The sequence below is a fragment of the Zosterops lateralis genome (assembly GCF_965231275.1).
Source record: "Zosterops lateralis genome assembly, chromosome: 1".
In the NCBI taxonomy this organism is placed as follows: domain Eukaryota; kingdom Metazoa; phylum Chordata; class Aves; order Passeriformes; family Zosteropidae; genus Zosterops; species Zosterops lateralis.
Window position 1 is genome coordinate 22495451 of NC_139762.1, and position 24655 is coordinate 22520105.

At 38.4% G+C, this 24655-nt stretch overlaps 1 protein-coding gene across 1 annotated transcript in view; it reads left to right on the forward strand.

Moving 5' to 3' along the window:
* The window catches only part of NMT2 (N-myristoyltransferase 2), a 34187-nt gene that overhangs the window by 6010 nt on the left and 3522 nt on the right, over nt 1–24655 (forward strand). Inside the window, exons 2-11 of the mRNA XM_083869469.1 lie at nt 2526–2661; nt 6931–7075; nt 11767–11885; nt 11983–12074; nt 12181–12297; nt 12844–13014; nt 14244–14352; nt 17837–18007; nt 20380–20547; nt 24482–24619. Coding sequence (XP_083725595.1) covers nt 2526–2661; nt 6931–7075; nt 11767–11885; nt 11983–12074; nt 12181–12297; nt 12844–13014; nt 14244–14352; nt 17837–18007; nt 20380–20547; nt 24482–24619 — 1366 coding nt within the window. The remainder of the gene's footprint in view (nt 1–2525; nt 2662–6930; nt 7076–11766; nt 11886–11982; nt 12075–12180; nt 12298–12843; nt 13015–14243; nt 14353–17836; nt 18008–20379; nt 20548–24481; nt 24620–24655) is intronic.

Consider the following 24655-nt stretch of genomic DNA (forward strand, 5'->3'; position numbering starts at 1 on the left):
TCGGTGCCTGCTGAGGGTGTCTGTTCAAGAACAGTGTTTGCTGAAACTCTGAATAGCCTCATGTTCAGCACACAAGCCCTTGGGACCCAGCTCAGGGATACAGTGACATCATTTGTTTGCTATATGTGAAGCGTTAGGGGAAAGACAAGTTTCTGGACAGTTGCAGAAAGTAAAACAATACTCCCTTAAATGAATCTCAGCACAGGTGAAATCACTTTCCCTGGTATTTTTATCTCAGTTTTGCCAGATAGAGGTGGTGAAGTCTTGTACACATGTGTGAGGTTTTACTGGTTTGTATTTATAACCACTTGTCAGGCTTTCGGGTTTGTTCTGTGTTTAAATTCTGTACAAAATGAGAGCTTGGTATACAGGCTTTCAGATAGATTTAGATTTTATTATTTTAAATGAGTCAACACTGTGCCCAGGTGGCCAAGGAAGCCAGTGGCATCCTGACTTGTATCAGACAGAGTGTGGCCAGCAGTACTAGGACAGTGATCATACCCTTGTACTTGGACTGGTGAAGCCGCACCTTGAATCCTGGGTTCAGTTTTGAGCCCTTCACTGGCCTGAAAACTGGTGCTGGAGTATGCCCAAAGAAGGGCAACAAAGCTGGTGAGGGGACTGAAGAGTAAGTCCTGTGAGGAGCAGCTAACAGAACTGGTGTTTAACCTGGAGGAAAGGAGTTCAGGGAGGATCTTATTACTCTCTACAACTACCTGAAAGGAATTTTTAGCCGAGTGAGAGTCGGCCTCTTCTCCCAGGTGACAAATGACAGGACAAGAGAAAATGGCCTCAGCTTGCACCAGGGGAGATTTAGATGGGATGTGATGAAAAATCTCTTCACCAAAGGAGTTGTTGAGTATTGGTAAAGGGTACCCAGGGAAGTGGCTGGGTGACCATCCTTGGGGTAATTGAAAACATGCAGATGTGGCACTGAGGGGTGTAGTTTAGTAGTGGACTTGGGTTAATGCAATGATCTTAAAGGTGATTTCCAACCTAAGTGCTGTGATTTGATAAAATTGTGATTCGTTGTGGATCATGTAGGTGATCTGACAGTATGCTTATTCTGCTACAAAAGATTTTCTCCCTCCGTCACTTACACAAGTCCATCTTTTGTTTCTGCAGCCTTCTAGTAAATGCATCAAACTCTCTTATCTCTCCAGTGTGTTTGGTCTGCTCTACTGTTGTCCGTTGAGTAACAACTTGACACTTTTCTTTCTGGGAGCGTAACCCAGTGTAACCTTGAACGTTAAGGTCTTCTTAAGATTGATCTTTCACTACAGATTATTGTAAAGTACAGTAATGATCTCACAAAAATCAGTCTTTGCTTAGTTGCAGTGTTGGGTTAATTGCAGGCTTTGTGCCTCCCAACTAGATGGGAGGGTGTTTTCTTGAAAATATCAACTGAGACAAGGTATAGATGCTAAGACTAGTCATCATAATCTTGCAAGTGAGCAAGTTACAGCAAATAATATGTCAAATATGTTGATTGTAATAACTTTGGTTATATTCTTCTGAGTTTTCTTTCTTTTTGTTTGTCCATGTGATACCTGGGGTTTTTCCCCCTCCAGGATTAACAATTATTTGTTGCATTGACTTTTTTCTTTTCCAGTGAAAAACACCCAAGCCCCCCAAACTCTGATATCTGTCTTCAGTTCCATTACGTGCATATGGTTTTCCTGAGAGATTAGCCTCTTGAAGACAATTTAGTGTTAACTGACTCATTGCCTCCGTATTTTTGTTCTGTCTGAGAGTTGCCAACACATCCCACACTTTGCAAATTCTGATCTAATCTTGATTCTATATCTCGATTATTTGTTAAATAAAAATCTCCTTTAAGAATAACTTATGTTATGTTAATAGTCAAAATACACCAGAATCCTCAAGTAGAATTTTTACTTTGTTGCTGGGGCTTTTTAATTAAAGTTGATTCCATTGTACTTATTGTTTTAAAGCACAAATATTTGGTTAGTTTTATGTTGTCTCTTACTGGGATTTCAGCAAGATTTTCATTGTGACTTAAGTAAGGAACAAAATTTCCTGAAAACAGAATGTTTCATCTGGAGTCTTCTCAAATTCAGATGTATCTGATGGTTGAGCATGAAGGGGGAAAAGTATTGGGGCACTGATAGTTACTGAGTTTCCAAGGAGGTTACTTTCCTCAGTCCCCATACTTTCTTGTATTCCTCCAAACTATTGAATTTGGTCATTTTGTGTTTGTGCTGGGTAATAGACAGGAGAGGAGCACTGGTTTTTGTGTAGTGTCACAATTTGACATGAGTATGTCAAAATGTCTTATTATGCTGGTGTCAGAATATTAAATAAATGAATTCTTGCAGGAAGTTTTTCATCAATGCTCTCAGTTCTCCCCTTCCTTCCTTTCTTTCCACTGCCTTTTCTTTGCATTCAAACTGCTGTTAGATTTTTCATACTAAGATGCTGCGTTTTCCATATTTAACTTTTTTTAAATTTGAGGCTCAGTGGTATTGATTTTTCTCATTGCACATTCTTTGAATCTCTGGCAGAAGTCCTGGAGGGGATTTGGGAGCGAAGAAGAAGAAAAAGAAGCAGAAGAGAAAAAAGGAGAAACCAAATTCTGGAGGCACCAAATCAGATTCTGCATCTGATTCCCAGGAGATTAAAATTCAACAACCTTCAAAAGTGAGAGCCTGGTTCTGTTTTAATTTGTGCTTGCTTTCTAATTTAATTTTAATTTGCGTGTTGCTTGTTATAAAAGTGAGTTGTAAGTTCTGCCTTAGTATGTGAGAATTAACCAGCTGGTTCCTGTCCTGAACAGAGAGAAGGAAGCCAAGACCTGGTGTTTTCAGAGCTGTTGTCACCACCACAGTGGTGTACTGTGAGAAAGGCAGAGGAGGAGTTCCGTCTTTCTCTTTGAGCAGTTAGAACTCGGGCTAGTGACAGCCTCATTGCACAGAACCATAATCTGCAATGGTAATGCTTTTAAATAGATTCTGTATTTGATGAATTGCCTGTAGTTTATAGCCGCCATCTGACTTGGCTTAGTGCAGTTTTGGTCACTTGTGCAGCATGAAGCTCTCTCAGCAGCAGCACCAGCAGGAGGGAAGGTGGGCCTGCTGTGTTAACCAGAGTCTCTTTAGGGCAAGCAAGCAGCATGTATTCGTACATAAAATGTGGTAATCTCAAAGATGGAGGTACAGGCTCATGAAGAAAATAGTGCTGTCTTTTATGGCTTTCACTTTTCTCTAGTCACAAATGCATCGACTTTGCCTGAGGGGTTATTTTGCTTTATTTGCTGTGTTGCAGGTCTGTTTTAGACTACTATTCGATTTAGATTTTTTGAAAGCATCTTAGACTGCTGATCTTGATCAGTGTGGAAAAGTGTATTTATTTTGTCTGCTACTCGAGTATTCTTTTTTTTGTTTTGTATTCTTGTGCTATATGAAATATATTATAGAAAACAGGCTTTTAGTGTTTGCTTGCTCTTGGTTGAAATGACATTGTACACCTTACCTCTAAGAGAATATATATGCAAGATCATCAGGCAGAACTCAGTGGGGCTCCTGAACTCATTGCAAATGATTTTGAAAAAGGATTTTGAGGTCACGTGAGTTTGTAAACAGATGTATCAGTCTGGAGATAAGTAAAGCAGAACAGTGAGTCTCCTTGGCTTCTGTCTTCCTTATGTGTGACAGTAGTGATAGTAGACATTTTGAACAGTGGCATGAGTGTAATCAAAGCAGTAAATGATTGTTAGCATTGCCTGCCTACAGTGACCTTGAGGACACTTCATTGCCCTTCTCACAAGACTTCCATCTCTCACTATTACAAGTTCCAGTGATGTAAGCTGTCCACACTGAGACAAAGAAAGCTTGCCATATCTGCAATCTTATCAGTCATTATTGTAGCCACTAGTGGCCCACACAACCTAGTCACAGAATAATAGATTAGAAGGGACATCGGAAGTTTTTTTGACCAACCTTGCTTAGAGTATGTCCAGCTAGATTCAGTTGCTTAGGCCTAGATCAGATTGCTTGGTCTCCAAGGATGGAGACTGCATGATCTTCGTGGGTAACTTATTCCAGTGTTTGACTACAGTTTTTGGTTAAAAAAAAAGAGTAATTCCTTATATCTAAATTAATTTTGCTGGTTTGGAACTTGTCTCTTTTGTTTCTTGTCCTATCACGGTGTTCCTCTGAAAAGATTAGGCTCAGTTTTCTTTATATCCTCGCATTAGACAGTAATAAGATTTCTCCTACTCTCTCTTCTTAAGGCTGAACAAACCAAGGTCTCTCGTTGTCATCTCCTTGTGTGATGTGCTTCAGCCCCCAATTTATCTTGGTGCCCTCCAGAGAACTCACAACATTGTCAATGTTCTCCTTGTAATGGAGAACCCCAAACTGTGAGGTGTGACTCAGAGATGCCAAATAAAGGGGAAGACTATGGCCAGTCCTACTGGTACTACCCAGTATGCAGCTGTCCTTTGCTGGCCAGCAGTCTGCTGGCTCATGTCCAGCCCTCTGCCCACCTGGACCTCCAAGTTCTTTTCTGCGTGCTCTCTCTTAGCCAGTCCATGCTGGCCTCAGCCCTCCTAGGCTTTTTCTATACCAGCTGAAGGACTTAGCATTTGCCTTTGTCAAACTTGATTAAGTTTCTGTTTCCAGCTTGTCAGAGTAGCTTTGAATAACTGCTCTGTGGTTCAGCATATCAACAATTCTAGAAGTTCTTCTTCTAGGTATCATCTGTGCACTTCCAGAGAAATTACTCTTTGACAAGTCAAAATCATTAAACTATATTGACCCTGAGTCCCCTCCCTTGCATTCTTGAAAACGGATGTGACATTTCCTTTTATCTATTTATAGGAAACTTCCACCAATTACTATTTTAAACTTAATAGTTGTTAGTTGCACTAACATCAGCCAGCTCCCTTAGCATCCTTATGTGCATTTGGTCTGTTTTCAGGGACCCATGCATGATTAGTTTGCTCAACACTCCCTAACTTTCTCTCTGACTGCTACAGGGTACAGGGATGTCAAAGGCCTGAGGTTCTCAACAAAACTGAGGCAAACTGTTTAGTACCTCAGCCCCCAGCCCCATTGCATGACAGGGCCATCTTGTGCTGTGAAGAGATACTTGCCCTAAAGGGAAATTAAACAAAAGAGCTGGTTTTTGTTTTTCTAATTCATGTGATGTCTGTGTAGGTTTTCCTTGCTTTCTATTAGAGGGAAACAAAAAGTGTTGAAAGTAAACTTCTTAGTCAGGCTGATCTCTGAATGTTTTGAAATGAAAGGGGATTCCTCTTGATGTCCTTAGTCATGGTCTATTTAGTACCTGGACATTACTTACTATTATGCTAGTAAGGTATCTTTCTTAGGAACTCTTTTTTTTTAGATTTTCTGCTTTTTAATGTAGAAGACATATTATAGACTTTAAATAAATATACAGAATAAATTACAGTATGTCACCATTTATGTACAATTTCATGATGTACTGATGAGATTTCAGAATTCATCTAGTGGCATTAGTAATTTATGTCTCTGTTATCCTGAGCTAGAAATAAGGAAGACTTTTTAGGCTGGAACAGTGTTGCTCTAAAGTGTGTAAGCATGTTAATTCACAGTTGCTCAATTGACAGGTGTTAAAGGCACACTTACAGGTGACATCTGCAATACTTAAACAGGCATTTTGTTTCATTAATTTAGATAATAGAAGTGTTTATTGTAAATAGTAAATGGTGAGCTGCTTGAGGCACAAAGTTTTGCTCCTTTTGTGATTGAGGATATCAGAGACTGATCACCCAAATTAAGCTTTACCGTCATTATTACATTTATTTTATGCTGGTTTTTCAACACATGAATCCTAGAAAGAAAGTGAAATACGGAAATAGCAGTCCATTGCTATTTGGTAAAAAGAAAAGCCAGTCCGGCTTGAAATCTCTGTGCAGAATTGCTTAAAATTTTCCAGTATGTTTGAGACTATTTCAGATGCATTATTGCACTGCAGTCTAGGGAAACCTGAGCACAAGCATGCTGTTGATATGCCTCAGAACAGGGCTTACCACTAGGAAGATAACAAAACAGATTTAAAAAGAGAGAGGGAAAAATCCCTTTAGATTTAGAGGCCTGTTACCATTATTCCTTTATACTGTCCCTTGCAGGAAAAATTCTCATTCCTGTTACATTTACTCAGGGTGATCAAAAGTGAGGGTTCAAAGCTCAACTTAGAAATACTTAGGTTTATGGTTTAAAAATAACTTTTCTACAAAGATTTTTCAACTTTTAAGCGGAAAGTGAGTTTATTTTATGTTTGTCTGCTTCAGTTAAAATTGTCTTTAGTTGTCAGTTGTTGGCACAGTTGACATTAGCAGCAAGGTGGTTAACTCCTACATGTATGATGCAGAAAGGTATTATCTGCTCTAATAATTGCAAACAAATACAGATTCAAACAAATACAAAAAGCAGATATTTGTAGCACATCAGTGTACCTTCAGGTACTACTGAACCAGAGAGAATATAAATATTATTTTATATTGTAGGTGTAAAGTACAACTTCAAACAACTCCATGTGTACCAGTGGTACCTTTATTGTGAAATACCTAAACTGACACTTTTTTGGGTGTATTGTTGTGTTTTACCAGGGGAACAGGGAATATAAGAAGCATTTATTACTGCAATACAGTATCCTGCCTTAATGCTGCTGTATTTGTGTTAAAAATTGATGGGTTTTGGTTAAATAGAAGTGCTACTGACAACTATTTTGTGAAGTTACTTGCCTGTTGTCCACTTAACTTTTTCCACCCTCCTGTGTACAAACGTTGTACCTAAATTAGCCATGATGAGAAGAATTACCTGTAAGAATAGGTAACAGTAAAAGAAATGACAGTGTTTGTACAACTATTCACAAAGTAAATGTACTCAATAAGCTTCCTGTTCTGTTTGTCTGTGTGTGCAGAATCCAGCCATTCCAATGCAGAAGCTTCAAGACATCCAGAGAGCAATGGAGCTGCTCTCTGCATGCCAAGGCCCAGCAAAGAATATTGATGAGGCTACCAAACGTAAATACCAGTTCTGGGATACACAACCTGTACCTAAACTTAGTAAGTTTAATTGGATCTATATGAAAGATCTGTCTTATGATCACTAAAAAAATGTTGTGCCAGCTCTGTGGCATGTTCTCTAAAATGGGTATAAAGTTGGACTGTGCGTGGTAGGGATCCTTAGTCTTTTGTGTCTTGATGTTTTCCAGGGAAATGCTTGTCTTCCCCACAGATGATATGCAAGATACAGTGTTAATAAGTCTCATTCTGATATCCTCTGTAAAAATGGGAAATGCTATTGAAATAGCATTCTTTTGTATATTTTAGGTCTGAAATCTTGAACAATAGAATGTAGAAGTCTTTTTTACTTTAGGAAAGTAAGAACTCTTAAGTAGGGACGAAGACTAAACCTTAATTTTTAAATTATTATTTGGTTTGTTTGTTTGTTTTTATTTCTTGAATTTTTTTCAATATATGGATTTGCCATCACAGAAATAATGACTCTCCTGCCATAAGGTTGCTACAGCTTTAAGTGGATAATGGCACTTGTCTGATACACAGACTCTTTCTCTGCTGTGTGTTCATGTTCTCTACAATGTACACTACCTTGAAGACATGCTTTCTCAGACTCTGTTCTCTGTTCTTGATTCCAAGTGAGATGATGAGGAGATCTCTCCTTGCCTTTAAATTTGTAATGAATTTGACAAGTTATTTTTATACTGATTTGATCCCTGATAACACAGTTGGTAAATCTTCTCATTGTTGAGGAAAGTAATTGCTGACTGTCTTGTGTTTTCTGCATTGCTTTCTGAACCTTCTTTTTCTGCTTTCATTATCTTCAGGTTAAGCAGTTCTAGCAGTTCTAGTGAACATACCTTGGGGGCCCCATAAGTAAAACATTATCAGCACAGTAGCTGGTGCTGCTATGTCCTGCAGTTTTCTCCCCATTGCACTGGAGACTGGTATAGAATAAGCAGAAATAAAGTAGTCTGAAGCACAGGAGCGCTTAGCTCAGTGTCTCTCCACAGGCAGCATTTCACATTAATCTGTGGCTATAGCTTAATCTGCAAGCAATCTCATTTCTTCCTGATTTTTCTTGCATAGGGAAATCCAGAGCAGAGTCTCTGGATACAGTATTTTCCCCTGAATTGGATTGAATTGACCTGCCATTGAATTGACCTGGCTTTTCTCTGTACAAACTGTATCTAAATACCTGTATAAAGTAATGGTAGTAATCGTCATCAGCAATCCAGCCTAAGTGGAGAAAGACCCCAGCCTTCAAAATAAGTTGAAGTGTAAATCAAAAAATGGCCATAATCTAGCTTTTCCAGAACCAGCTCAGGTGTCTGTGCAGTAGTGCCAGGAGTTCAATTCAGGCTTATTGATATATCTTACAGCACTCAGATAGAGAGGAGAGTCTGTCACTTGCCAGTCTAAAAAGGCCCATTCAGTGGCTCAGAAAATGATTTGTTACTGTTGTTCAGTAGTAATATGTTTTGTTGAATTTGGTCAGTGAGGTTTTGTCCAACAGCATCTATGAATTTCTTCTTTATCCTAGAGATTTTTCTTTTTTTAAGCTTTTCTTTATCTGCTGAATGAACAGATTCGGAAGTCATCACTAGTTGATGTGCTTTATGTGTTTAGGTGGAAAAAATAGTCTGCCAGTTCAAGAAAATGCTGTAGGGAACTTTGCATTAAATTTACTTCAGAATCCTCTGACCTTCAAGTTAAAATTACTAGCATTAGGTCCTTTAGTTGTGCCAAACTTGCCATGAAGTGGCAGTAATATTTGGGCTGTTGATACTTTTCAGAGTTTGCTTAAAGATGCTAATAATTATGACCTTCCAAACTGGATGGCAGGCCATAACTATTAGTCAGGATTGTGCATCATTTGAAAAAATTCATACTCAGAGGAACATTTGACTGTCTAGTTTGATGGTGCTGAATGATGTGGTTGAGTGTTTACAGGTAAGAATCGGGGGAAGGCCAACAGGGAAGATACCACGGTGTGAGTCAGTTCGAGACCTCCCAACCAGGATGAAGAGGCAGATGAAATATTCTTTAAACATCTGGCAGAAGTCTTACAGTTGCTAGCCGTTGTTCTCATAGGGACTTCATCATACCTGGAAATACAGAACAGCTGAGGGGAGACAGTCTAGGAGGTTCCTGGAGTGTGTGGAAGAGAACTTCCTGACAAAGTTTGTGAGTGAGCCAACTAGGAAGGTGCTCTGCTGGACAGAGAAGTAAGGACTTGTGGGTGATGTCCTGGTTGGAGGCCATCTTGGGCCCAGTCATCAAAAAACAATAGAATTTTTGATTCTCAGAGAAGTAAGGAGGGGGTCAGCAGAACTGGAGGGATGACTTTGATCTGTTTAGGAGACTAGTTGACCGAGTCCCTTGAGAGACAGTCCTGAAGGGCAAAGATGTCCAGGAGGGCAGAAAGTACTTTCAGAAAGAAAACTTTAAAGAATAGGCTGTCCCCACGTGCCAAAGGATGAGCCAATGGGGACAGGGACCAGTGTGGCAGAACTTCAGCTCAGACTGTTGTGAATGAGTGGTTCAGGCCACCTAAAATACCACCATCAAAGATAATGGCAACAAGCAGGTCTTAATGTACATTTGTGGAAGTGCAGCTTAAGAGAGTTTGATGGCAAGGTTCTCTCTATTACTTATTACATAGCTGAAGCACACATAGCAAAACAGAATTAGCAGCAATTTAGAATTATTTACATGAAAAGTGGGGGTGCAGGAGAGTCAGGGTGCAAAGGATACAGGTGCAAAAATATAAGGCTACAAAAGAGTTTAGCAGTACTTAATCATTAATTCAACAATTACGAAGTGATTCAATAGGGTTTACACAATTATAAGTGTGACTTAATTATAGATTCTAGATAACAGCATTCTTGTTATACTCAACTCACATGCATGCACACAGGCACAGAGTTGTTTACGTGCTTCTATGTTCAAAGGTGCCTGTTAAAAATTCCCCTTGAGCCCAGTGACATACATTAAGTCCCTTGCATTTCTCAGCAGGCAAGAGTTGAGCCTTGAGGAGTGGAGAGTGTCAGCATAGGCCTTGTCCTCAGCAAGTCTTTAGAGTATCACAGACCTGAGGGTTTACAAGCTCCGAGAGACATCCTTCTCAGAGGGACGAGCTGGTGCAGCCCACTGCGGCCCAGGGACCTGTAAAGGGCCTCACTTAGGACCACTCTTCATAGGATTGCAGGATAATTGGCTTTAGTCTTCAGTAAGTTTCCATCATGGCCATAACCCACGCTGAAAAAAAAAAAAAAAAGCTGAAAAATCCCATCCAGTAACAATGGTACCATTTCACTTGGGCTACAGTTCAATTAAATGGTGTTCTAAGGCTGTCAGGGAATAGCTGATTATTAAGGAGTAACTGATTATCCTTTGTTCCCCACCTTGTTCAGGCAAATAATGATCCTGATATAGTGAGTGTCACTCCCACCTTTACTGTGCAAGAGCTCCTGTCAAGGGACATTTCACTGCCCAACTGGTTTGGTCAAGGCTTACTGGGACCTCCTGAGCAGGCCCAAGGATGGATTGGGGAGATGCACCATCAGAGAGATTCAGGAAAGAAAAGGAGAGTTTATGGCTATTGAAGGAGAGGCAGGCAAATCATGAGGACTGCAAGGATGCTGAGGTTATGCAGGGAGAAAATCAGAATGTCCAAAGCCCTTACAATGTAATCTGACTTAGGACAGTGCTAAAATAAAGACATTGAAGTGCAGGACTGAGTCCAGAGAAGGGCAGTAAACCTGGTAAAGGGACTGGAGCACAAGTCTGATGAGGGAGCTGGGGTTGTTTAGCCTGGAGAAAAGGAGGCTCAGGGGAGACTTTATCACTCTCTACAACTACCTGAAATGAGGTTGTGGCCAGGTGGGAGTCAGCCTCTTCTCACTGGGCTGAGGGAGATGACATGTTAGGAAAAATCTGTTCACTGAAGGATGGTTGAAAATTGGAAGAGGCTCCCCAGGGAGCTAGTGGGGTCACCATCCCTGGAGGTGTTGAAAAGATATGTAGATATGATGCCTGAGAACATGATTTAGTGGTGGGCTTGGCAGTGTAAGGTTAGTGATTGTATTGATATTAACAGTCTTTTTGAATCTAAATGATTCTATGATTTAGTTGGTGCTGCTCCTTACAAGAGGGACAGCTGCAGTTTATAAGTGTATACTGAGGACTGGAGTTGTAAAGTAAGGGAGGAGAAGAGAACATGCCTTCAAGTAGGATTTTAGGAACACATTTCACATACCACTAGTATCTTAAATGCCCTGGCTTTGCTGTCACTGCTCCTGAGTAATCCTGTTGAGTTCAGGTCTGTTCAAGTCAGTGGTGAGCAGGATCTGAGCCATAGCTTGTTAGCTATGAGGAGATGTTTTCATGATGAGGCTGTGGATCTCTATGGCTGGCTAAATGCTGTGCATGTGCTGATAAGTTGTCTCTTGTGTTATGAAATGCAGGGTTATCAGTTGAGATAGAGTGGTTCTACGCATATCTATAAATATTATGATGAGACAGTCATTAGTCTGAATGTGGTCTATGAGAACGAGAAGTAGTGTAAACTAATAATACTAATTTTTTCAGCATTTTTTAAAAGCTTCTTGTTCCATTTGCATAATTATGAAGACATACATGATGCATATTAAATACAGTTTACAGAACTGTCAGGAAAGCTAGCAATGTAACAATTTTTTGGGGTTTTTTTTTTCCTCCTTCTCTCTCAAAAGACGAAGTTATAACTTCACATGGTGCGATTGAACCAGATAAGGACAATGTCCGCCTAGAGCCATATTCTTTGCCACAAGGTTTTATGTGGGACACATTGGATCTTAGCAATGCTGAAGTTGTAAGTAGAACAATTTTTATATGTATCTAAAATAATTTAGGTTTTTTTCTGATTGATACGTGGATAAGAGTTTGGATTTTTTTGTGTGTGTTTTCAGCTGAAGGAGTTATACACACTATTAAATGAGAATTACGTAGAAGATGATGATAATATGTTTAGGTTTGATTATTCACCTGAATTTCTTCTGTGGTGAGTAGCAAATTTCACATTCTGTTCTGGCTGGAGTTTAATGAAGGATGTTTTTATTACATCTTCTTAGGCAGTAATTTGTAATTATTTCTGTCATCACTTCTAGGGCATTACGTCCTCCGGGCTGGTTACCGCAGTGGCACTGTGGGGTTAGAGTGTCTTCAAACAAAAAACTGGTAGGATTCATAAGTGCCATCCCTGCAAATATTCGTATTTATGACAGGTAAAATGCACCAGTACTTTTGTGTTTGTAAAAGAATAAATGCACAAAACAAACCTTGAACTGGTATCCGTTGCTATAGAGAAAGAGAGAATGAGGTGAAGAGCATCAATATTTATTTAAGGAATTTTCTTAATAATGGATGATACAGATACTACTGTACAATTTCCTGACCCTGCTGAAAAGCATTTGTAGTTGATCAGCTGGACTTCTTGGCCAAGTCTTCATATACAGACAAACATAAAGCATTGTTGCATAAAGCAACTGACACCACATGGCATTGCTTGGATGCTATACTGCATCTTAAAGTAAAGCAATCAGTTAAGTCTTGATAGAGCTCTGGTAAAGGACTATTGCAAAGCCCTTAGACATAGCTTGCATATTGCACAGTTTGTCATAGATTAGTGTTCACTGCAGATGTACTTTGTCATAGGCAAGTTTATTTTACTTCAGTATCTTCTGTCACAGTATGGAAAACTGTAATTAGAAAAATGGAAACATGCATTGTATAACTCTCCTTAATTTTTACACTACTTAATGTCTTTTTAGTGTGAAGAAAATGGTAGAAATCAATTTTCTGTGTGTCCATAAGAAACTGAGATCTAAACGGGTGGCACCTGTACTGATTCGGGAAATAACCAGAAGAGTAAACTTGGAAGGAATTTTTCAGGCTGTTTACACTGCTGGAGTGGTACTTCCCAAACCTGTGGCCACTTGCAGGTAACCTAGGTGATGTTCTTAATAATATTGGTTCCTATAACAGTTATTTTTAAGAAAATTTAACATAATTGTCTAAAAACAGTAAGTATATAAAATTCAAAGGTATTAAATGTTGTGGCCTTGACTAACCTGAAGGCCTGAGTGTTGTCAGTGTTGTTTTTTTTGGTGTTGGCTTTTTTTTCCCGCCTTCCCTCCCAGTGTCTCGGATAAAACAGCTTCTCTTACTAAAATTTAACTTGTGGTTTGTTTAGCATACTTTAAATAGACTAACAGATGTTTCTGTTGACCTTCTGGTGGCAGCCATGCTAGCAATGACAACATTGTATACCTGCGTTTTTGGAAGGGTCCGTATCCCTTCTGGGACACTTCCTGTTAACCTGGTTGCTTGCCAGAGATGGCAGAGCGTTTCTGGTAATTATATGATTTGCTTTTTGTGAAATGCTTTCATCTTCCCTGGAGAACAGAGGACTTTATTGGCATTGGATAAATACAGGAACACTACCATGTGTAAGTGTTACATGGGAAGAGTTGCAGTCAAATATGATTTCATTTCCTTGGAATGGATTTTATTTCTACTAGGAAAAGTTCAGTTCTTGCACTTTTAGTCTGGCTGTTTATACTTCTGGAGGACAGAGTACCTTTTGATTTGAAATTATTTTGTACCTATCACCACCAAAGATCTTGTAAGTTTCTCTAAGGAATGATGGGAGGGGAAAAAAAAGCTATGCTGTGTTAGAATAACCAGAGATGCTCTGTTTGCACAATGACCTCCCAGGAAGGAGAGAGCTCCTTAAGAAAAAAATGCTTAGACATGAGCGTAGGGTTTTGTTTGCACAAGAAAATAAATGTTACTATGTATGTATGGTGAGTTTTTCAGGGCTGTGACATGCTAAAATGTTTAGCCCTGTGCTTATTCATTCTATCAAAATGCTTATTCATTATATCAAAAAGCATTTGCTTAGATTGAATATATTGTGATAGCAGGCTTGTTTAAAACCTATTGTTTGGATATAGCTTTTCCTTAATTTTTTTTTGTGTGGTTTTTTTTTTTTGGTTGGTTGGTTGGTTGGGTTTTTTTGTTAATCAGCCTTCTTACAGACGTAGTACAGGCTTGCTTAAAAGCAAATTTGGAGAGTAGAAAAGGAGCAACCAAGAAAGCAGGGCAATGGATGCAAGTGACACTGACACTTGAAATACTATTTAAATTCATTATTTGGTTGTATTTCCAGGTATTGGCATCGTTCACTAAATCCCAGAAAATTGGTGGAGGTGAAATTTTCACATTTGAGTAGAAACATGACTCTACAAAGAACAATGAAGCTCTACAGACTTCCTGATGTAAGCAGTATGACTTCTAGAGAATCCCCACAGTTATTGTGAGGCCCAAAATAACCTTCCATCTGTCTCTGACAGCACAGGCTTTTCTGTGTAAAGGCAGTGCGTGCAGGACATAAAAAAAAATAATCTCTGTTTGATGAAAAAGACCTTAAGGGCTATACTAAACAGAAGAGACTATTGCTGGAAATCTGGATCTCTATGGAGAAAATACAAATTTTGACCTAAAATCCTTAAACAAAGGAAAAAAAAAAACAGAAAGCTTGACTTCACAAACATGTGGGATTGAGTTGAAGATGCATAAGACTATTCTCGGTATGTTTAATCTGATAAGAGATTACTGGAACAGAAAATCAACAGTTCATGTCTTAAAATTCTCAGAGAAGTTCATCAGCAACTTGGCTGAATACAGTCGTATTGTTGATTCCACTCTAATTCACTTTTTTTTCTGTACTTTTAGAGGGTGTTTTCTGCATTGAGCAGACTCAGTAAAAGCCACCTCAGTATGTTGTGCACTGTTAGTTTGCATGGTCTAGTAAAAGACAAGTGTTCTGGCGTGGCTGGATTAGTTAAAAATACATTTTTCTCATGTTTGCAGCTAACACTTAAGCTTGCAAAAAGCCTTGGGGTCCATTTCCATAACAGGGCAAGTCACTGTAAATACTACATACTTTTAAAAAATCTCATTGCTGTAATTAATAGCCTGTAGAATTTAGTGTGAGCTTTATGGCTGAAAACAATGTATTTGCTTGTAAAAGCTACATTTTGAAGGGATTGCAGAGTATCCCTTACCTGCACCTTATCAGTAAACCTCTCTTTATTGAAACAAACTCTTTCTTTTGGTTATAAACAATGCTTTTTTCCTCACTCGCTCACACTTTATAATGATTTACCTGATTTTGGAGAACTGTGTCTGTTGCTATATTTAACTTGATGTTGCAGATTCTCTTACTGCTCAGATATTTAAACAGTAGGATGAACAGCCCTTGGAATAAAGCACATGCCATGCCTTGATCTTTACTCCTGCTGCTGTCAGAGAGCCTTGTTTCCTGCTCTGCCTGGTGCCACCTGTGCCTGCGCATGCAGCTTCTCCCTTGCGTGCAGGGCAGCGGTTTGCAGAGATTAAGAATTAATAACCAAATTAATTGGGTTTTAATCTTGAACAGCTAAATATAGCTTCCATCAAATCTTGAAGACATTTTTAACAGTCTGAAGAGTGCAATATACAATTTCAAGTGTACGTTTTTGTGGCAACTCTAGTAGCATTGCTTATGGAAACAACTCAGGAAGTCAATAGTTCAAGGATCTTACTAGTAGTACCAAAGGTGTAACTACAGAGATTCATTAGAAATAGCGGTTGTATCCTGATCATTTTCCTTTATCATAAAACTTGGTTTCAATAGAGAAGTGAATTAGGAAAAATAAGTAATATAGCATATCTCATCTATAAAATATAGCTAAGGCAAACATACACTGTACATAGAAATGCAAATAGAAAATACGCGCTTTCAAAATCAACTTTCAAAACTAAGTGATGTAGGAGTCCTTATACCTCAGGATTTTTGTTATTTTTAGGTTGGATTTCAGAGCTTCTCAGTGGAAAATAAAGATTTAATCTTTGTTCTGATATTTTCTCTTTAGGTCTTATGCTTTGGGTTTATTTGGAGGCCTTTTTTCCTGAGAAAGGGATTAAGTGCTGTTGAGGGCTCTTTTTCCTCAATTTCAGGCTGTTATAAACACTACTGTCAAACAAATTTGTCCATTCAGGCCATGCTGTCCTGTTCCTCAGCACCAAACACTGTTTCTTGCATTTTAACCTCTTTTCTTAGTGTCCTTGGAATATCATTGCCACTAGGAGCTCATCTCCCTTTAAGAGAATTAATCATTCCTAATCACTTGAACAGCCTGAATTAAAAAGGTTTTCAGGTGTAATAAATACTGTAATTAATAAATATCACCCTCCCTAAAGGCTGTGCATGTACCTATAGATAAAAAAAATAAAAGTGGTTTTTTTTTTCCTAAGCATTTAATCTCTTGAACAAGGAGTTTTCTGGAAGAAGTAAAATTTGTCTATATTCAGAGTCAGGACAGGAGTATGTTTGTCTCTCTTGTCTTTTCCTGACCAGCTGAGATCCTAACACTGGACAGTCGCATGATTACGTGCCAGTCCAGCAGAGGAACAAATTTTAGCACAGTTCTGTACACTTTCCCTCACCTCTGGGATTGCAGATAGTCTTACTGGTGGCCATTCTGAGCATTACTGGGAGGAAAAGATCTTCCAGCCCAGCTGCTTTTCCTCCATCTTTCCTGTATGTAAAGTGTACACCCTTCTGGAATAAGGGCATTTAAAAATATAGGTGATGTGCTGTTGTGGAGTCAAACCATAGTCCCAGGCTGCCTAGAAAAACAGGAAGACTGAAATGTAATACAGAGGCCAGAGCTATGGCAAAATGTGCCTTGATTTCTCATCTGGCTGCTGACTCCCAGAGCGCGTGAATAAACACCTCCCCCAGAATAAGGCCTTTTGGGCAAAGCATAATCAGCTACACTAATTTCAGGCTTCCAGTAATCAAGTCTCTACCTGGCTGCTCTTGCAATTGACTTTGCTATGATTAATGTGGTACGTGCCCGAGTATGTAGCTCAGACAGATGAGGCACGATAAATGAGCACCAAAGAGAGCAAGCATTAGCCTCCCTGAAAGGAAATATCCAGGAAGGCAGGCAAAGGATGGGAAAAAAGCTTCAATCACTTTCACTTGTTTAAACAATAATTGCATGGTACTAGAAAGTTTTTTTTTTCCCCTTTTCTGATGTTTAAAGTTGGAAAAATAACTTTATTTGTTAAAATAGGTTTTTAATTTCAGGCGGCTGTAAGTTATGAGCCACTTTCTTGTTAACAGAATAGCAGTTATGCCTGTATAGAAGGTTAGCAAGGAAGTTTACAAGTGCTAAAAACAGCTAGAATCTTTTTTGTTAAATAATTTCTAATAAACTTAATTAGTTGACATTGATGTATAGTTTGACTGTAATTTCCATGAGTTTGAATTTCCTGTGTTCATGTCTTGAGATAACTTCTGCTATGCAAGTTTCTTTGTTTTGTTTCTGTGTCTTGGGCCCCAGGTAGTTTAGAAGATAAGAAATGGATTGACCTAAAAAAAAACCAAAAAAAATACTAACTGCACAAAGTGTAGGCAGTTGGCGATGGTGTGTCTTTCTCTGGAGAAATGAAGCTGTTTCAATAATGAAGTAAAAAGATTGAAGTGCTCCAGACTGTCTCAATAATTAGAAGAGTGGGAATTCTGATTGAAAGCCTTTTGTAAAATAGCATAATGAATTAGGTGGCTGGGATAAAGTAGGCTAATAATGAATGCATTATAGCAAGTGGAGTGACTCTGCAACCTACTTTCAGCCTTTGCTGTATTTGCAGTTTTCCTTTCTACATCTTAACATTTTTTTGTTGTTGTTGTTTGTTTGTTTTTACACTAAGGCCACAAAGACTTCAGGTTTGAGACCAATGGAACAAAAAGATACTAAAGCAGTACAAGAATTAATCAATACTTACTTGAAACAGTTTAATCTTGCTCCTGTGATGGATGAAGAAGAGGTGGCTCACTGGTTCCTGCCTCGGGATCATATTATTGACACTTACGTCGTAGAGGTAAAATATGCACTAACATATATGAATGTGTGTGTGAGTACCACTGACAGTAGTTCATGTCAGCATCAAGTTTTTGAAATGTAGGCAGTATGAAATATGTGTGTTATAGGTAGAATTTGATACCATGAGTACAGGCTTTGTTCTTTGTATTAACATTCTGTTAATAAGAAAGTGTTTGACTGTGATAAACTGCAGTTTCTTCTTAAAGAAGAATTACGAAATATTAAAATATCACTCTCTTGACAAGAACCCTACATATTTTAAGATCAGCTACATTTCTTGATACTTTTTTACAGAGATATGACATGATCCTAAGTAGTGGTCTTCAAACCTCCTTTTCTAGGAAAAAGGAAAAATGCTGCTGTGACTGAGATACGGATTTGGTTTGAATTGACTATCATTCTCCCAGGTGTACACATTTCTGCCACATACCATTACAAAATTATTTTTAAAAAACTCTATTTTTAGAGGCATAATTCCCTGCTGGGGGAATTATATTTTTGGTGGTTTGCTTCAGTAAAGTATATTTTTTCCAGTAAAAAAAAAAAGTGTGTATATGTGTATGAATTTGCATATATACACATCTACCACCCCCACCCTCCAAGGAGTTGATCATAATGGTTCTCTCAAAATAAGGAGTGCAGGAATAGATTGGCATTTGGATTGGAAAATTGGAAATCTCCCAGACACGTTTGGCATAGGTGCACTAAAGCTAGTGGAAAGATAAACCCTTCCCTTTGAGTCCATACAATATCAGTTGTAGACAGCATATTTAGGCAGTGTATTACTTTGGTTAAAGTGATAACATCATTTAAAAATGATCAGCACTAACATCCCTAAATGTTCTCCTCATAGAAGCCTTAGGTTGTGAAGCTCAGCATTCCCACACTGTAACCTGAATTTGTGCAGGAGCCTCAGCTGAATTAGGAAACCTAGAGCTGCTGGAGATGAGTGGTCCTGCCCATCAGTTTTTATTGCCCAAGCTTAACTTTTTGCTTACTTTGTAGTGGGTCTAGTGCTAATTGGACTTTTCCATGGTCTAATTTAATAGTCCCACATTCTTTCTCCAATCCCTGTTCTCTCTGACCTCTGCCCTGCTCTCTGAGTTGGTTTTTGGCTTGCTTTATGAGTTGAAGCCTACAGGAGAGTTGCACAAGCACCAGGATCAGCATAAATGTGACATTTACAGTGCTATATTAACTAAACAGCACAGTCTTCACTTACTTGTTTTATGCTGTATCTTGGACGAGTTTTTTACTATACAAAATGTAGGTTTGTTAGTGCTTAAAATCTTTTTAAGATCTGTGTGACCTGGAGAAGCTACTGTCAGACTTTTAAGTCATCTTTGTAATGTGCAGATCTAAAACCATAAAATACTCTGTATAATTTATGAGTTAATATTTTCATCATCCTTACTGAATTTAGTGAGTGACTCAATAACTTTTCTGTTCCTTGTAGTTAGTATTACTCTACTACAGAATCTGTACCTGCTCTAAGACAAAAGCTTTTTTGCATGTGGTATGTTCAACTGTTTTACTTTTTACTGTAGAAGTACTATTAATTTAGGGAGCCATGTGTGGTCCTCCATTGAACTCTAATTAGTGATTACTAGTCATTCAAAAATAAAGCAAACAAGCAAGAAGAAGTATTTGTGTGTCTCCTTTGCCTTATTTTCTTGGAGATACTCTGGGGAGTTTTTGTGTTCAGCATGTTAGTTGTAACCTATGTAATAATTATTTCATAACACATGTAATAATTACTTCCTTTTTCCTATTAATCCACACTCTTGAAGATGGTCAAACTTCCTTAGATGTGTGAAATTAATAAGTTTTATGTAGTGTACTTTAGATTTCTGTATAAACACCTTTTTTGATGACTACTGGTTTTATTAGAATTTCAATGTGATTTAGCACTGCTGTCCAGCAAATACTTTGTGTTTGTTGTGTAATATTTAAATATGCTTTGTATACCAGTACAGTATATTTTTTCTCTGTTATTGAAAGATGAGAAAATTATCCTTTGATATGAATGCCATCAAATTTTTTTTAATATCTGTAATATTTTAAGACTATTTTATTAAAAATTAGGTCAGTCAAAAAAAAAGCTTCAATATTTTCAGTGGAAGTGAGCTTTGTTAGCTTTGTCTATAGCAAACTACTGCTTTGACAATTGTTTGTCAAAATGTTAGTGGTGTAATAGACAAGAAAAATCTAAATGTTTCCTCAAATCTTAGCTAAGACTAGCTGTTATACCATAGTACTTACAGTGCACAAACCATGCTGCATTTATTAATTTCTGTAGAGCTTTCACATTAGCCTAATCAGTAACATCTTACTTATTAATGGACTTTTTTTGGTTTGGTTTTTTTATAGGGTTCAAATGGTATTTTAACAGACTTCCTCAGTTTCTACACATTACCTTCAACAGTGATGCATCATCCTGTTCATAAAAGCCTCAAAGCTGCCTATTCCTTTTACAATATTCATACAGAGACTCCCCTGTTGGATTTAATGAATGATGCGCTCATTATAGCTAAATTGGTAAGTTGTAGGTTGGGTTTTTTCTGCTTCATTCACAAAAATATTCTGAGGATTAGTGGCAAGGTAAGAACTGGAGTAATTTATCTGTGCCAGTGCATTCAGTTTTACTATTTACGGCACAAAGTGCAGTTGATGAGACATATATATATATATATAAAGCAGTATGCTTGTTTTTCCTTTTTACTTTGAGTGATGCTGGAGAATGACAAATGCCTAAAGTATTTGCAATAGCTTGAACTGTGGAAACACCCAAGGGCACACTGATGACCATAGTCAATAAGTATCAGAACAGTGAAAAGTATCACTAAAATAATTTCCCTTGGAAATGAATTAATAAACACTATCAAATACATGTTGCTTTTTAAAAATATTTTTTATTCTTAAAAAATGTAAAAATTTATTTGTGTGAGCTTTATCATTGCTACATGTAAAGCTCTGTAGATGATGGCATGGTGTAGTTTTTAAGAATACTCTTAGATGTGGAATTATACTGATAGATGTTTGGTTGAATGGAAGGGAAAAAACTATAAAAGAAGTTCTTAAGCAGAAGAGTTTTGGGAGTTTAGTACTGTCTAATGAAAAGCTGTCACTCAGCTCTTAATGACTAGGGTTTCATGGGAGTGTAGTGCTAACACCAATGGCACATGCCTGCACTGTGAGTGAATTTGCAGAGACTTATTTGCCCTGGGTGGTTCACTGCACAGGCTTCATCCAGTCCATAGCATCCACTCTGCAATCATTCCCAGCAGGCTGCAGAGCACAGACTTGCTTTCTGCTCTTCCTTCCTGCCGAGGTGTTGCTGCTGCACTGCTGGGGTGTTACTGGCTCCTGGGGAGTGCTCCAGCAGGCCATGCTCAGAGGGATTTCCATGTTGGTTCTGGATGAAGCCAGTGATGGTCTGCAAAGGCTGTATCTGTTCAGACTTGAGGCTGTGTGAAAGCAGCCACACAATCTTCAGCCTGTCTGTCCCAGCCATGTTCATGCAGCACTGCAGCTGAGCTGCCATCTGTGACAGGAACTGCTTGCTGAGGTTTGTTAACCTAGAAGCAGTTTAGTAACTATTTGTCAGGGAAAACTCCTGGATAGTTACAGGAAATACTGTTATTCAGGCTCTTGAATGATCCAAAAGGAAGTTCAGATGCAGACTTTGAGAAGCTAGTGTAATTTTCAGGAGTGGCTAAAAATACTGGTAATTATTCTTAAAAGTCAAGGTGGAAAAAGGTTGGTCTCAGTTAGAAGTGTGGCACAGTGAGCTGTTGTGTCTGGCCATTTTCTGGCCGTGGATGGGATTGGTGAGGAGGCAGTTCCATGGTCTGACCACAGGGCTTTGCACCTTCCCCTGTATATGTTTCTCTCTCAGTGTGACATGCAGCTCCATGATGATCCTTTTGAGTGGATCATCCTATATCGTTTGCAGTACTGGGATTTAGACACCTGTGGATTTCTTAAGTACCTGCTAGGCCTGTAATGCATCATTAGATGCCTAATTATAGTTGCAGATCTGGCAGTTGAGTTTTACATGAGGAGAGGTAAGGCAAAGGAAGAGAGATGATAAACACAGTCCTATTCACAGTCTTTTGTTTACAAACATACTGAGTCTGGCTGGGATGGAGTTAACTTTGTTCCTAGCAGCCCATATGGTGCTGCACTTTGTCACTGATAGCACACCAGTGTTTTGGTTGTTACTGAACAGTGCTTGCACAGCCTCAAGGCTTTCTCTTTCCCCTGCAGTGAGGGGGCTGAGGGTGGGCAAGAAGTTGGGAGGGGACATACCCAGAACAGGTGATCCCAATTGACCACATGGATGTTCCACACTGTATGATGTTCTGCTCCACAATAAAGGCTGAAGAAAATAAGGAGGAAGAGAGGATGCTTCCAGTGATAGCATTTATGTTCCCTAACAATGATTATGCATGCTGAGATGTTGCTTCCCAGGAAGTGGTTTGACATCTGTCTGGCAGTGGGAAGTAGTGAATGAATTCTTCTTTTTGCTTCCTTTGTGCCTTCAGTTTTTGCTTTCTCTATTAAACTGTCATTATTTCAATTCACAAGACATCTTGCCTTCCTTCTATTTTCTCCTTGTGGTAGAGGAATAAACCAAAGGCTGTGTGGGTGTTTGGCTCTTGTCTGGGGACAGCCCACCACAGTCTCCTTTCTGTTCCAAAACTCCAAGGCATGGGTTTTGGAAATACAAATTCAGCTCAGCAAATTGCATTCAGGGTTTGCATGTCAGCTAATGTTTATTTTTATCTTCATATCACACTATATAAAATTAGTTTGGAATTAGTTTGGCAGTTACAGGACAAAACACTTGACCTTCAAAGTAAAACCCAAAATTTGGAGTTAATAACTTAGGTTCCATGTATTCTGCATGGAGAGTGAGATTTTGCATCAGGATAATCCCTCTAAAATCTTGCATTTTTTATTGTTGAAGCTGACACTTAAGTTTCTAGATCCAGAACCCAGGGAAGAAATTCTCTTCTGAGTCTGCTCCAGTGGTCTGTCAGAGCTGTGGAGAAAGTACCTTTAAACAGATGCCATTTTATCCCTCTCAGAAGATACAAACTTGAAAGTAATCTGCTGATGTTTAGATACTGAATTAAAACTACATTTGTAAAATTACATTGTTTAATTGCACAGTTTAGTGTGCTTATATCTAGAGTGTCTATTCTCGCCCACTTCCCTTCCTGCCTTGAGATTGCTGTTACTGTTACTTACTAACTTGGAATATTTCAAAATTTACTTCCAATGCCAAATGTCAAATATTGTCACCTCATTTGTCTTATTTTTGCATGTTTTTCACAGCATATTTAACTTAGCATGGCATCATCTGCACACAGAATGATCTTTGTGTGAGGTAGTGGGAAGCCTTACTAACTAAACTCACTGTCTGTGCTTTGTAACTTTCTTCTAAATAGTCCTGATGAAGAGCTTAAGTGGTCTTTCTCTTCAAACCCCTTTTTTCCTAGTATGGGATGCTCATTTAGGAAAAAAAAAATCATTTTTTTACTGAGTAAAGAATGTTCCTTACCCCATCTTCTTTTGCTTAAGTAATTGAACATTATTGTTTTGCACCTTTTGTCTTAAAAGTGTATCATGTCCTGCTGATGCACTACCTTTGTGCTGTTAAAACCCCAGGAGCTTAGGTCAGACTCCCTTGTAGTTAATTGCAAATAAATGGACTTTTATATCCACACCCCCGAGCAAATTCAGCTCTCCATACGTGATGATTATTGCTGCAGTGGCTTAACTGACCTTGGGTTCATGTTGCTTGTTAAGAGTTCTCAGCAAGGAGTTAGGATTTGAGTGTGTGTTGATGCAGAAAAACTCTTGAGACTGATTTGGCCACGTGGCTCTTCTGAGACAAAAAATGTCTGTCTGAGTGGTGGGTTTGGGAGGTTTATGAAAAGAGGAGTTGGTAAGAGGGTGCGTTAGTAGGGGAGGGAGAATCACATGAAAGATTTGAGTTCTAAGAGAATGGCATTTCAGAAAAGGACTAAATCACAAAAATATGTTTATTATTAACAAAATGATAAATTGCTGAAAAACACAGTAAAAGCTGTATTTATGCAGCTTCAACTAGAATAGGCCATATGTGTCAAAACACTTTAGGTGACTAAAAATGCATATCTGTAAGGATAAAATAATGAAAAATGCTCTAGGGACTCTTCAGACATTAGGCCCTAAAAAGAGCTTTAAAATTTGTACCCTCTTGAAACTAATCTTCAAGCAAAGTTGTGCATTATACTTTACTTTTATTGGGAAAATACCTTTGTGTGTGTATCTAATTAAAAGGCAAGATTTTTTCCATTGTATTTTTTCCTTTTGATTTGCCTAAGTCTCGTGGATACTGTATGCCACTATGTAAAGTATCATTTGTATGTCATTTGAAAATTTCAAAAGTAAAATTTTAAAAATGTTTTGCTGTTGCTAGAAAGGATTTGATGTGTTCAATGCGCTAGACTTAATGGAAAACAAAACATTCCTGGAAAAACTCAAGTTTGGGATTGGAGATGGAAATCTGCAGTACTACTTGTACAACTGGAGGTGTCCAGGCATGGAATCTGAAAAGGTAAGGGAGAAAAATGAGTTCCTGAATTCCGTTAGA